The following is a 14,021-nucleotide window of genomic DNA, read 5'->3' as shown; positions in this document are numbered from 1 at the left end:
ATCACTCTATTTAAAAGCATATAACATATCAACCGATACACACTCGAGAGCCAAACAATGAAAATAATATGTTGTTGTCCTGGAATATCCAGCTTAGTGCTGTTATCATAGGCTACATCACTTGAAGAAGATGCACCATTCCTCGTATAAGCCACAGTGTTGTGATGTTTTACACCGTTTTTTTTTCACAAGGGCGGGCTTTTACATCAAAGCTAGTGAGCATAGTCAAAAGGTCAATTATATTGAAAGCACTTGGCGTAGGATTTTGCTGTGCCAAGAAGAGCTGACTTCTGGAGTACAGTGATGTTGTACTTGATTTCTAAGGTAGTCAATTGTTTCTCAAGATCATCTGGAATTGAGCCAAGCGCACCTATGATGATTGGTACGATGGAAGTTTTCTTATTCCACAACCTAGCAATCTCAATCCTCTGTTTCTGATATTTCCGTAGTTTCTCATTCTTTTTGCCTTCTAAGTTGATGTTGTTTGTGCAAACTACATCAATAATTTGGCATCCATTGATCTTTTTGTTCACACTACAATATCCGATTGTTGTTGTTGTTGTCATCATCATCATCATCATTATCGTTATCATTATCATTATTATTATTTCGACGACTTTGTCGTATTTGGACCTTAGAATTCACCTTTGTCCGTTCGTTCCAAAAATTCTCAATGACTATTCATTACATTTTTCTGAAATTTTGCATGACGTTACAACTACTCAAGGGAGGAAATGGAACATTCTCAGATTTTTAAATTTTTGATTGCGTTTCGAGGGGGTCAACAGGATCAAAATAGCCCAAAATAGCACTTTTCGGAACATAGAATCTTTTTCGACCAGTGTTTTCAGATTTTGTATCGGAATGTCTTCTATTGATAACAGATAATTGGAAAAATCCGGAAGGAACTTACAATTTTGACTAAATTTAACGCCTTTACAGCTTATCATTAACTTAACGAGTACATTTGAGAAGTTTTATTACCGCACAAGCAAAAAGGCCTGACATATAAAATAAACTATAGATTCTTTGATATGACAGGGATGCGTTCAAAATTAATATTTCTGTTTAGAGCACAATTGAAACATGATACTTGGTATTTGCATTTTAAACTTTAATTTAAGCTATTATACAAAATAATTTTATAAAATAAACAGGAAGTTCTCTACGGTGCAATATAGACTACAGTGTATTGTAGACTAAGTCACTGCGGGGACGCATGTTAAGCATCCTTCCGGTGCACCGCAGTGAGTCCCCAACTAGAACAGGTAATTAATTAATTTGATCGAAAATGGATGATTTTACCGATTTCGATGACAATAAAATATGGGAAGGTGAAACATTCGCTAATCTTCATTCAATCCTGAGCAACGCCCGGTTTCCCTGCTAGTTTTTTATAACCTATACTTTTTTTCGTGTATAGATTTATTTGGCTATTTTAAATTCGAAGTGATCACTTTTATATCAAAGAACTTTAACTGTTTATCCCTACTGACTTAAAACACGATTTAATGCCAACAAAAGTTGAACTGTATATTTTTTAAGTTATCAAATGTTGCCATTTTCCATCCTTCGTTTCAATCATCTCATAGTGTTGTTCACTATGCGACTTACAATCTCATTATTGCTTTACACTCGAGTGGCCTTTCACTTTGTAAGTGATGATTTATTAGTATAAGTAAACGTATCATAATTGTCTAGAGAAAGTATCCTATTGACCTAACCATATTGTCTTCCGTGCATATTAACGATCTTGTATTCTCTTTCAGCGGAAACTGCAAAATACGCGGGTAAGTACTTTTCAATAAGTATGTTAATATATAATAACGTTCAATATTAAAGTTTATAATTATTTAATATTTTGTTTTATTTTGTTTATACAAACATTTCTGGTTACATTTATATTTCAGTTGAAACCTAGAATAGGTTAGAGTTTTATCAGACGAAATGTTGCATGAAAACTGAATGTGTTGTTAGAAGGTCGCACACATGGGACACCATGTGATCAGAATTTCGATGGCCGCTAAAGGAATTTTGTCTCGTCTAAAAACTCTTATATTTTTTAATCCTTCTTACTTTAAAGAGTTAGAACACACTTTATAAAGATTGAATCCTAAAAGAAACTCATAGCAAAAAGGACTACATAGCAAGTGTCATGTTTAAGAGAACATTTTGAGTGACACTTTTAAAATGTCAGAGGCTACACGAGACGGAAGTTACGAAGTCACGTGATTTCCGAGTGGAGATTTTTTTTTTTTTTGGGGGGCTGGCGGGATTTTAAGCAGAAAATACGTGTCTGAATTTAAATGCGTATGGTTGTTGGGTGTAGTGAAATAATCTAACCATTATCCATCTGTCTGTCTGTCTGTCTTCTTTTTCTCTATCTCTCACACCTACAAAAAAGTGGTCTGTCCATCTGACGTTTTTATAGTACACACATTCTTTCTCTCTTCAAATAAACATTTTAGAAACATCGGCATTCGAATGGTTTTATCGGCAGACAAAACAAGTCTGGGTTCAACACAACAATGAAACGGATATATAAATCTTTCGTATGTGAAAGTGTAACATAGAAGCACATGATTGTTTGCCGTTTACAACCAAATTGTCTGGATGTATAAAATATATGCAAACATTGTCAAATAACAGAATTCTTCCGCCTAATTATACTTTTTTTTATATTTTCAATTTGGCTAATCATTTTTTCTTAGTCAAGTTTTTTTTAAAAGATTAATAAATGTTCCACATGTATCACGAGTACTTTCGATTCAACTGTTTTAGTAGGATGTAACAAGACTTTCAAACAACCCGTTGTGGTAAAGTGTAAAATCTTTCAGACCACATATTTTGTAGAATATAACTAGACTTTCAGACCAACCTTTTGGTAGATGTAAGTAGACTTTTGAACTACTATTATTGGGTAAAGATAATATTATTTTCGGGCCCTTTTTCTTGTAGTTGTAACGAGATTTTTGAATTACCCTTTATAGTATAGACCTTTCAAGACTTTCAGACCTTTCAAGACTTTTGTACGCAATAACAAGACTTCAAACCATACGTTTTGTTATAGAGTAATAAGACTCGCAATAACCACCAGTTTTGTTAGAGTATAATAAAACTTTAAGACTACACATTTTGTTAGAGGGCAATAAGACTTTTAGACCACTAGTTTTGTTAAAGTGTAATAAGACTTTCAGGATACACGTTTTGTTAGATCGTAATAAGACTTCCAAATCACCCGTTTTGTTAGAGTATAATAACTCGTTTTCTTAGGGAGTAATAAGACTTTCAGACCACCAGTTTTGTTATACAACACAATCACGTTGACACACCGGTTTCGCCAGGTCACCAAAGTTAAGCAACGTAGAGCCTGGCCAATACCAGATGAGTGACTATTTGGAAAGGTGAGGCGCTGTATGTACTGCGAGGTAAAAATACCAAGTTAGGAAACTGGTGCGGTCTACCCTTCTCTCGAGGGTACATGGGCCTCTCTTGAGCTGTGGTAAGCAACCCATTTAGTGATGGTGTCACGATAAAAAATATACCTTTGATAGTCCTGGCGAAGCATTAAGTATTCAGATGTGGACAAAAACTTGGCCTTCGGGACAAGATCAAAGTGTAGTATCTGTTCCGGCAGATACTGCAAGCAAAGACCATATGTGGGGGCAACCCCACATATAAGACCTTGGTCAATGTAGGGGCAACCCTTCATACCAATTGTCACTATCCAGCTCCCCTACTCCCCGGGGAGTTGGTCCCCATTTCCCCTTCACCCCTCACATTAAAAATCGGCCTTGTGCCTAATTTGCTCGGTGGGGGAGCAAATAAATACCATCTGTTCTTCAGATGCTGCACTTAAGATAATTTGTACCAGTCAATGGAGGGGAAACCCTCTATACTGGGACAATTATTATTTTTAGTAACCAGTGACCCCTTTTAGGGGAGCTGGTTTTTACCTCACATTAAAAACGGCCTTGTGCCTAATTTGCTCAGTGGGGGAGCAAATAAATACCATCTGTTCTTCAGATGCTGCACTTCTATTTCTTGTTCTCTTTCGGTGGAGGAGAAATCAGTCACGACTGAGAGTGAGACAATTTTTATTTTTGTACCTTTTCTCCACGTTAAAAAACGACCCTGGTGTCTAACTCTGTCCCATGGGGAGGCATAGTAAATAGGTACACTACAAACTCGTGTAGTGAGTTACGTCTCGGCTGTGGCCCCATGTTACGTTTTGTTAGAGTATAATAAGACTTTCAGATCACCCATTATGTTAGAGAGTTATAAAACTTTCAGACTACACGTTTTGTTAGAGGGTAATTAGACTTTTAGTTCACCTGGTTTTGGAGGTGTAACAAAATTTTTGGACAATTTGGAGGGGGGGGATAAAGATAATATTACTTTTGGGGCTGCCCTTTTCTTGTAGGGATAACAAGATTTTTCAAATTACCCTTCATAGTATAATTCTCTTTGTTCTCATCATCGCATTCTGATAGTATACATACAATTAAAGTAAAACGATTTTTTTTAGATTTAAGTGCCGTTTTGTAAAAAAAAGGCAGATAGAAACTCAATTATTTTATGTGAGAACTTGTGTTCAATTAATCGTATCGGCTAAATTGTTTACAATGAAAAAATTTTAAATACAAAGTTATTTTTATTTCTGTGTTTACTTTTTGTTTTGGCTTGTTTGTTTTTGATTTTCAACTTATATAAAACGTGTGCCACCAAATAAAATACATCCTCCAGACTAGATTTACATGAACATTTTCTATCCGAATGGGAGGTTCATCCCACCCTAGAGATCATTACTAATAAGATGAGGAAAGGAGGGGGGGGCAAAAGAAACAAGTCTTGCTCTGAAAAAGCTATTTTTAAATCTCGAAAGTCTTAGCTTATAAAAATAAATAGTTCTATTTATTATAAAATGGCATAATTTTTGGTTTCTTATCTATTATAAATATTCTATATGGTGCTTTTTAAGATAGAAACATTTTCTTATGCATTGATATGATTTTATATATAAAACTTATGGATATCATCTATATTTCAGTATTAAAAGACTCAAGTAAATGTGGAGATTGTCCCCCGAACACTGAATGTTTAGACGGAGAATGCGTCTGTAAACCGGGATTTCTGCGTAATGGAAATAATCTATGCGAAGGTAATGAAGCACGTGCCTATCCAATACACTTAACCTCATAAATACAAGAGTAGCTCCAAATGTAAAGCCTTTTTGTTTGTTTTTGTTTAACCTGAAAAGTTAAAGAGATATGAAGACAGAAGTGGCGCCATTACAACAAGCGACCTTTTCTGCAACAGATTTTATTGTTCTATTATCATCGTCATTCTCATTCCCGTGTTACCAGCGATGAACGATGGTTGAGCATGGGCGTCCGGAGTGCGCTTTGTTATACAAGAGTGGTTTCAAAAGTAAATCCTCCTATTTTTTTTTAACTATGTTGAAGAGCTACGAAGACAGGAGTTGTACGATTAAACAGCTTTTTCTCAATGCATTTTTGGCAGAAAGTCAACGACGCATCTCTGCTTCTAATGCACTCCATGACAGAGGTTGTTTTTTTTAGAGTCTCACACCGTCAATATCTGCAACAGAGAGTTGAAACTTTCGGGTCATGAATGCATAAGAAGTCTCTAGTTGCTAATATCTAGCTGACCGAAACATGCTCATGGCTGTGCAGCAACATATTACTGCTTATGTAAAAATAAATAGATAGTATAACTTGCCTTACTCTGTATTGATCACTCTTGAATTAACCTCTTTAAACTTAATTGGTTACTTTACCTCTGGAGATATTAGCCTTTTATATATATATATATATATATATATATATATATATATATATATATATATATATATATATATATATTAATTTCGTTCAGAAAAATATAAGTTTTCAAAACAAAAAGTTTATTATTTGAACAAAGATACAATTCAAAGAATTTTCCTTAATCCATGCATTTTCAATGTCGGATCATCTCCTCAGAGAAAAGCCATTAGCCCGATTCGATCATCTTCTGCAGGGTCAGTTGAGCAAGTTTTATTTTTTAATGCATGTACATATCGTTCAAATTTCTTTTGTATACATATTCATTGCATTGCATTTCCTTTTTCTTTCATGTACATAGCATTGCATTTTCTTTTATGTGCATATACACAGTATTGCATTTACTTATGCATGCATGCACGCACCAGTGCATTACATTTTGTATGCATATATCATTGCATTTCATTTTGTAAGCATGAACATAGCATTACATTTCTTTTTGTATGTATATATTCATTGCACCGCATTTATATTTGTATGTATATACACAGCATAGCATATCTTTCGGTATGCATGTACATAGTATTGCATTTCCTTTTGTATGAAAGTACATAGTATTGCCTTTTCTTTTTTAAATGGATATACATGGTATTACATTTCTTTTTGCATGCATGTACATAGTACAGTGTGTCAAAGAAATGTGCCAAGTACCCGAAATATTGGCATTCGGACACCCTGTGTTGCATTTCTTTTTGTGCATAGTATTGTCTCTTCTTTTGTATGCATGTAAAAATATTGAATATACTTTTGTATACATGCAAATATTATTGCATTTCCTTTGGAATACATGTTCATAAAATTGCATTTCTTTTTGTATGCGTGTAAATAGTATTGAATTTCCTTTTGTATGAATGTCCATTGTATTGCATTCCTTTTTGCATTTATGAACATAATATCATATTTTCTATCATATGTTCTGTTTCTTTTAGCCTTTATTAACTTAACGTAACATTTATTTTGAATTTATATTTATTGAGTTACATTTTTGTTAAACATTTCTTACATAGTTAATATAAATCTCGACTTTATGTCACATTATTGCTGTTGTTCATTTACATAACATTACATTCAAGTATTTGTTCATTTAGATTGCGTTTTATCTCATTTTGATATTTTTACAGAGGGTTTAATTTTTTCGAATTTATTAACATATTGTCATATTTCATTCTGTATTTATTTACATATTGTCATATTTAATCCTATATTTATTTACATATTGTCATATTTAATCCTATATTTATTTACATATTGTCATATTTAATCCTATATTTATTTACATATTGTCATATTTAATCCTATATTTATTTACATATTGTCATATTTCATCGTTTATTTATTTGCATATTGTCATATTTCATCCTTTATTTATTTACATATTGTCATATTTAATCCTTTATTTATTAACATATTGACATATTTCAACCTTTATTTATTAACATATTGTCATATTTCATCCTTTATTTATTTACATATTGTCATATTTCATCCTTTATTTATTTACATATTGTCATATTTCATCCTTTATTTATTTACATATTGTCATATTTCATCCTATATTTATTTACATATTGTCATATTTCATCCTATATTTATTTACATATTGTCATATTTCATCCTATATTTATTTACATATTGTCATATTTCATCCTTTATTCATTTACATATTGTCATATTTCATCCTATATTTATTTACATATTGTCATATTCCATCCTTTATTTATTTACATATTGTCATATTTAATTCTGTATTTATTTACATATTGTCATATTTCATTCTGTATTTATTTACATATTGTCATATTTCATCCTTTATTTATTTACATATTGTCATATTTCATCCTATATTTATTTACATATTGTCATATTTCATCCTTTATTTATTTACATATTGTCATATTTCATTCTGTATTTATTTACATATTGTCATATTTCATCCTATATTTATTTACATATTGTCATATTTCATCCTTTATTTATTTACATATTGTCATATTTCATCCTTTATTTATTTACATATTGTCATATTTCATCCTTTATTTATTTACATATTGTCATATTTCATCCTATATTTATTTACATATTGTCATATTCCATCCTTTATTTATTTACATATTGTCATATTTCATCCTTTATTTATTTACATATTGTCATATTTCATCCTTTATTTATTAACATATTGTCATATTTCATCCTTTATTTATTTACATATTGTCATATTTCATCCTTTATTTATTTACATATTGTCATATTTCATCCTTTATTTATTTACATATTGTCATATTTCATCCTTTATTTATTTACATATTGTCATATTTCATCCTATATTTATTTACATATTGTCATATTTCATCCTATATTTATTTACATAATGTCATATTCCATCCTTTATTTATTTACATATTGTCATATTTCATTCTGTATTTATTTACATATTGTCATATTCCATCCTTTATTTATTTACATATTGTCATATTTCATCCTTTATTTATTAACATATTGTCATATTTCATCCTTTATTTATTTACATATTGTCATATTTCATTCTGTATTTATTTACATATTGTCATATTTCATCCTATATTTATTTACATATTGTCATATTTCATCCTATATTTATTTACATATTGTCATATTTCATCCTTTATTTATTTACATATTGTCATATTCCATCCTTTATTTATTTACATATTGTCATATTTCATTCTGTATTTATTTACGTATTGTCATATTTCATCCTTTATTTATTAACATATTGCCATATTTCATCCTATATTTATTTATATATTGTCATATTTCATCCTTTATTTATTTACATATTGTCATATTTCATCCTATATTTATTTACATATTGTCATATTTCACCCTTTATTTATTTACATATTGTCATATTTCATCCTTTATTTATTTACATATTGTCATATTTCATCCTTTATTTATTTACATATTGTCATATTTCATCCTTTATTTATTTACATATTGTCATATTTCATCCTTTATTTATTTACATATTCTCATATTTCATCCTTTATTTATTTACATATTGTCATATTTCATCCTTTATTTATTTACATATTGTCATATTTCATCCTTTATTTATTTACATATTGTCATATTTCATTCTGTATTTATTTACATGTTGTCATATTTCATTCTGTATTTATTTACATATTGTCATATTTCATCCTTTATTTATTTACATATTGTCATATTTCATCCTTTATTTATTTACATATTGTCATATTTCATCCTTTATTTATTTACATATTGTCATATTTCACCCTTTATTTATTTACATATTGTCATATTTCATCCTTTATTTATTTACATATTGTCATATTTCATCCTTTATTTATTTACATATTGTCATATTTCATCCTTTATTTATTTACATGTTGTCATATTTCATTCTGTATTTATTTACGTATTGTCATATTTCATGCTTTATTTATTTACATATTGTCATATTTCATCGTTTATTTATTTACATATTGTCATATTTCATCCTTTATTTATTTATATATTGTCATATTTCATCCTATATTTATTTACATATTGTCATTTTTCATCCTTTATTTATTTACGTATTGTCATATTTCATGCTTTATTTATTTACATATTGTCATATTTCATCCTTTATTTATTTATATATTGTCATATTTCATCCTTTATTTATTTACATATTGTCATATTTCATCCTATATTTATTTACATATTGCCATATTTCATCCTTTATTTATTTACATATTGTCATATTTCATTCTGTATTTATTAACATATTGTCATATTTCATCCTTTATTTATTTAAATATTGTCATATTTCATTCTGTATTTATTTACATATTGTCATATTTCATTCTATATTTATTTACATATTGTCATATTTCATGCTTTATTTATTTACATATTCTCATATTTCACCCTTTATTTATTTACATATTGTCATATTTCATCCTTTATTTATTTACATATTGTCATATTTCATCCTTTATTTATTTACATATTGTCATATTTCATCCTTTATTTATTTACATGTTGTCATATTTCATTCTGTATTTATTTACGTATTGTCATATTTCATGCTTTATTTATTTACATATTGTCATATTTGATCCTATATTTATTAACATATTGTCATATTTCACTCTTTATTTATTTACATATTGTCATATTTCATCCTTTATTTATTTACATATTGTCATATTTCATCCTTTATTTATTTACATATTGTCATATTTCATCCTATATTTGCACAGTGTTTCATTTTAAACCTCTTTTCTTATTTATTTCCATTGTGTTACACTTCTCCGTTCATTAATTTACACATCGTTTAATCACATAGCGTTTACATTTCTTTTTGCATTTTTTTTTTAAATAGAATCCATTTTCTATTAGATTCATCATCATTACGTTTTTTGCTGGTGTTTCTTATATTACCTTATATTTTTATTTATTTTTTTATATAATTAGATATTGTTCACAGTAAATGGCGTAGTTATATTTTGCGCCTATAACGTTATATTTCAGCGGTCGCTTATTTACATACGGTTATATTTGATTTAACGTTTATTTACCTTACGTTACATTTCTGTTGACATGCATCCGAAACAAGACACAGTGTAACTTGGACATATGGGGGCTATCTACAAGGACACTATGTAGGGAGTTGAGCAACGAGATGTGTGTTTCACATTACACTTAAACTTCTGCATGTCAGTGAAGTCAGGGAATTAGAAGATCAGGAGGGAATACCAAAGTCTATCAGCTTGAGGGGAAAAGGCTTTCCTACATCTAGGGATATCTACAGTAACACGGGTGGAAATTTGCTGCTTGTCGGATTAGTCAGAAGTATTTACATCGAAGGGGAACAGGTGCTATTAGTTCGTCATGACACATTCCATTTACATACTTGTCAAACAGGCACAAGGATGAAATATTGCGGCGATGGGACAGGGGTTAGTGTTTTGTTGATAGTGCGGGACCTATTAGGTTGAAGACTCTTTTTGGACCCTGTGGAAGAGTGAAAGACGAGTGGTATCTGCACCAGCCCAGATATGGCAACAATACCCCATGCATTAGCGAATGGTGGCTTTGTAGAGATATAGTATATTGCCAGGTGTAGGTAATTTGCTAGCACGGTAGAGAGAGCCCACCTTCTTTGCAGTAACCTTACCACTGTCTTCAATGTATTTATTTCAATTCATTTTTCATGCGAAGTGTTTGGACGAAAAACTCTTAGATAATGTAGCATTAGTCATGACGATCAGTGATTGTAGAGGGTTTCTTGTGATTTTTAAAAGAAAGAAGTTCAGTCCATCTAAGTTTATTTGCGAAACGTTACATTTCTGGTTACATTTACACGCATGGTAGTTACATTCTACTTTGCATTAATTAGTATTTCACATCCATCTGATAACGTATTCACGTCACAAAATGCGCAAACTGTGAATTCATCTTTTTCATTCGGTTGTTTTGCTTACAGATGTTTGCTTCTGCGCTGTCAGTGGCGACCCTCACTACATCACCTTTGACGGCCAGCTAATCACCTACCAAGGAGCGTGTACCTATTTGCTTTCTAAGTCTACCGACCCGGGAGACCCGTGTGTGTTTCAGATATACATCAAGAACAAATTGATCAAAGATATCGACCGTACAGCTCTGCCAGAACGGGTTGAACTGACGATATATGGACACGAATTCAGCATCTCGAAGAATGAGACATACGTATGAACTGACATGTACACTCGTGAGCAACAAAAAAAAATGGGCCAAACAAATTTTATACATTTTATTGCACTAAAAGCTATATTGAACAAAGAACAATTGAACAAGGAAAACTTAAACGAGACTAATAACACAGAACAAGACATTTACTTTAATAAATGCTTAGGACGGAATCGCATTCCCTTTGGATTTCTTTAAAAGATCAATCCGTTTAGACATGCTCTCAACCAAAGTGTAACATTGTGAAGAGGAGATGCTATTCCATTCATTTTGCATAGCCTCCCCAGAGTTTGTCATTGTTCAAAAAAGTTCTTCCGGGCAGTGCACGAGATATTATGAACCAAATATTCTCGATTAGGTTTAAATCGGGGCTTTGACCTGGCCAAAATATCACATCAATTGAGTTATCAGAAAACCATTTTTCTGTGACTTTAGCAGTGTGTGCAGGGGCATTATCATTTTGAAAAATAATGTTCTGGTATATTCCCAGATTCTGAATACTTAGTAACAGTTCTGTTTTTAATATTTGAATGCATTCCTTTGCATTGATTGACTTTTCACATCGAATAAGTTCTCCAACTCCTGCTGCAGTAAAAGTTTCCCATACCATTATCCCTCTATTCCCGTGTTTAACTGTCGATTTTATGCGACTTGGCGAAAATCTTTCTCCAGTTCTTCGATTGCACCGTTCGGGAGCATCGGAAGAATCACTAACAAGACAAAATCTTGATTCATCTGACCAGAAAACATTCCTAAACAAGTCTGTATATTTCTTGCCATAACATGAGAAAAATCTCTTTCTATCATTGATGTTCTTCTTAGATAAAAATGGCTTCTTTTCACATCTTTTAGAGGAAAATCCCATTTCTTTCATTCGTCTAGATATTGTATATCTAGAAAGAGAATTTCCAACCCCTGTTTTGAATTCCTTGATAGGTCAACATAAGTTTTCTTTCAATCCTTCAAAACAGTTAATTAAAGCCTGTGGTCGTCCTCCAAAATGGATGCTTTATGGCGACCAGATCCAGATTTCCGTTTTACCAAGCGTTCGACTTCAAACCTTTAATCGATTCGCTTCACTGCAGAAGAAGATGTTTTCACATTTTCTTTTCTTAAAATATAAAAAAAATAGCTTGTAAGTTATTTTGGACTGCCTTAATTCTGCAATTCGGTTTTTTATATCCTCGCCAAGATGCGGTCTTACCATTTTTAGGATTAATTTTTTCACTTATTATTATATGCTATAATAATAATGATCTGCAAAAATGAAATTTCCAGTTAAGATTAACAAAAATTCATGAGAAAATATTGAAAAATCAATTTTTTTGTTCTTTCACTCTTGGCCCATTTTTTTTTTTTTTTTGCTCATGAGTGTACAGTTTTATAAATTGTTTAAAACGATGTCTTTTTTGTGTCTGTCGAAATAACGCTACCGAATAGTGTTTTTTATGTTGCTTATACATTATGCGTGTCCTTGTAACGTTATCAATACTGCTTTTATGTTGTTGTAACGCTACCCAATAACGTTACCTGTCGTTATAATGTAATACAACATGTATGTTGTGTATTGCAGCATTATCCAATATCCGTTTCTGTTTCGTCGTAATGTTATCAAGTTATTTTGTTTGTGTGTTGTAATATTGTTCGGCATTGGTTTTTGTGTGTTCTTGTAACGTTGTTCAATATTATTTTTGTATCGTTTTAATGTTATTAAATATTGTATTTGTGTGACGTTGTAACCTTATCTAATGTTACTTTTGTGTGTTATTGCTTGCACAAATATTATTTCTGTATATCCTTGTAATGTGTTCTACTAATTTTTTCCTGTGTCGTTGTAATGTTATCTCATATTATTTTGTGTGTTGTTGCAACGTTATAAACATTGGTTTTGTGTTTCATGTTGCCATTATCCCATACTGATATGTGTGTGTCTTTGTAACGTCATCCAATATTGTTCAATGTTATCTAATATTTTGTATATCCTAACGTTATTCAATGTTATTTTGCAACATTATGCACTATACATGTTTCGTTGGAGAGCAGAGACAATATTTCTTTTGCAATCCATTTTTTGGCAGGATAATGTTCAAACGTTCTGTTCTATTGTAAAAAGAAATTTGTCATAGTTGCGAACGTTTTTGACTTCCATAAGTCGCCCTCAGGCGAGTGATAAATTAAAATGGCATTTGCGAATTTATTCGTTTAAAATCATTAAAAGCGCTTAAGCGTGCCTTCCGTTTCATATTCAGCTTGATTAATGGTGTTTTTATCACACGAATTAGTAGGGCTTCAATAATTGAGAGGCGCAGATCACAGTGTGAGACAACCTAACTTTTTAATAGCTCGTTATCAACACTTTACAGCACATTTTATGAATATACTAATTAAAAACACCGCCATTTTAGCCATCTCACACTGTGATCTGCGCCTCTCAATCATTTAAGCCTTACTAATCCG

General features: G+C 31.0%; 1 protein-coding gene across 1 annotated transcript in view; it reads left to right on the top strand.

Annotated features, from left to right (window-relative positions):
- LOC145277997 (zonadhesin-like) overlaps positions 1-14,021 on the top strand; it is a 441,395-nt gene that overhangs the window by 360,715 nt on the left and 66,659 nt on the right. The window contains exons 20-22 of the mRNA XM_080130167.1: positions 1,770-1,790; positions 5,051-5,161; positions 11,323-11,564. Coding sequence (XP_079986293.1) covers positions 1,770-1,790; positions 5,051-5,161; positions 11,323-11,564 — 374 coding nt within the window. The remainder of the gene's footprint in view (positions 1-1,769; positions 1,791-5,050; positions 5,162-11,322; positions 11,565-14,021) is intronic.

The sequence above is a fragment of the Euprymna scolopes genome, chromosome 6 (assembly GCF_053919585.1).
Source record: "Euprymna scolopes isolate OS-2025 chromosome 6, ASM5391958v1, whole genome shotgun sequence".
Taxonomy (NCBI): Eukaryota; Metazoa; Mollusca; class Cephalopoda; order Sepiida; family Sepiolidae; genus Euprymna; species Euprymna scolopes.
This window is presented reverse-complemented; position numbering and strand designations above follow the sequence as displayed.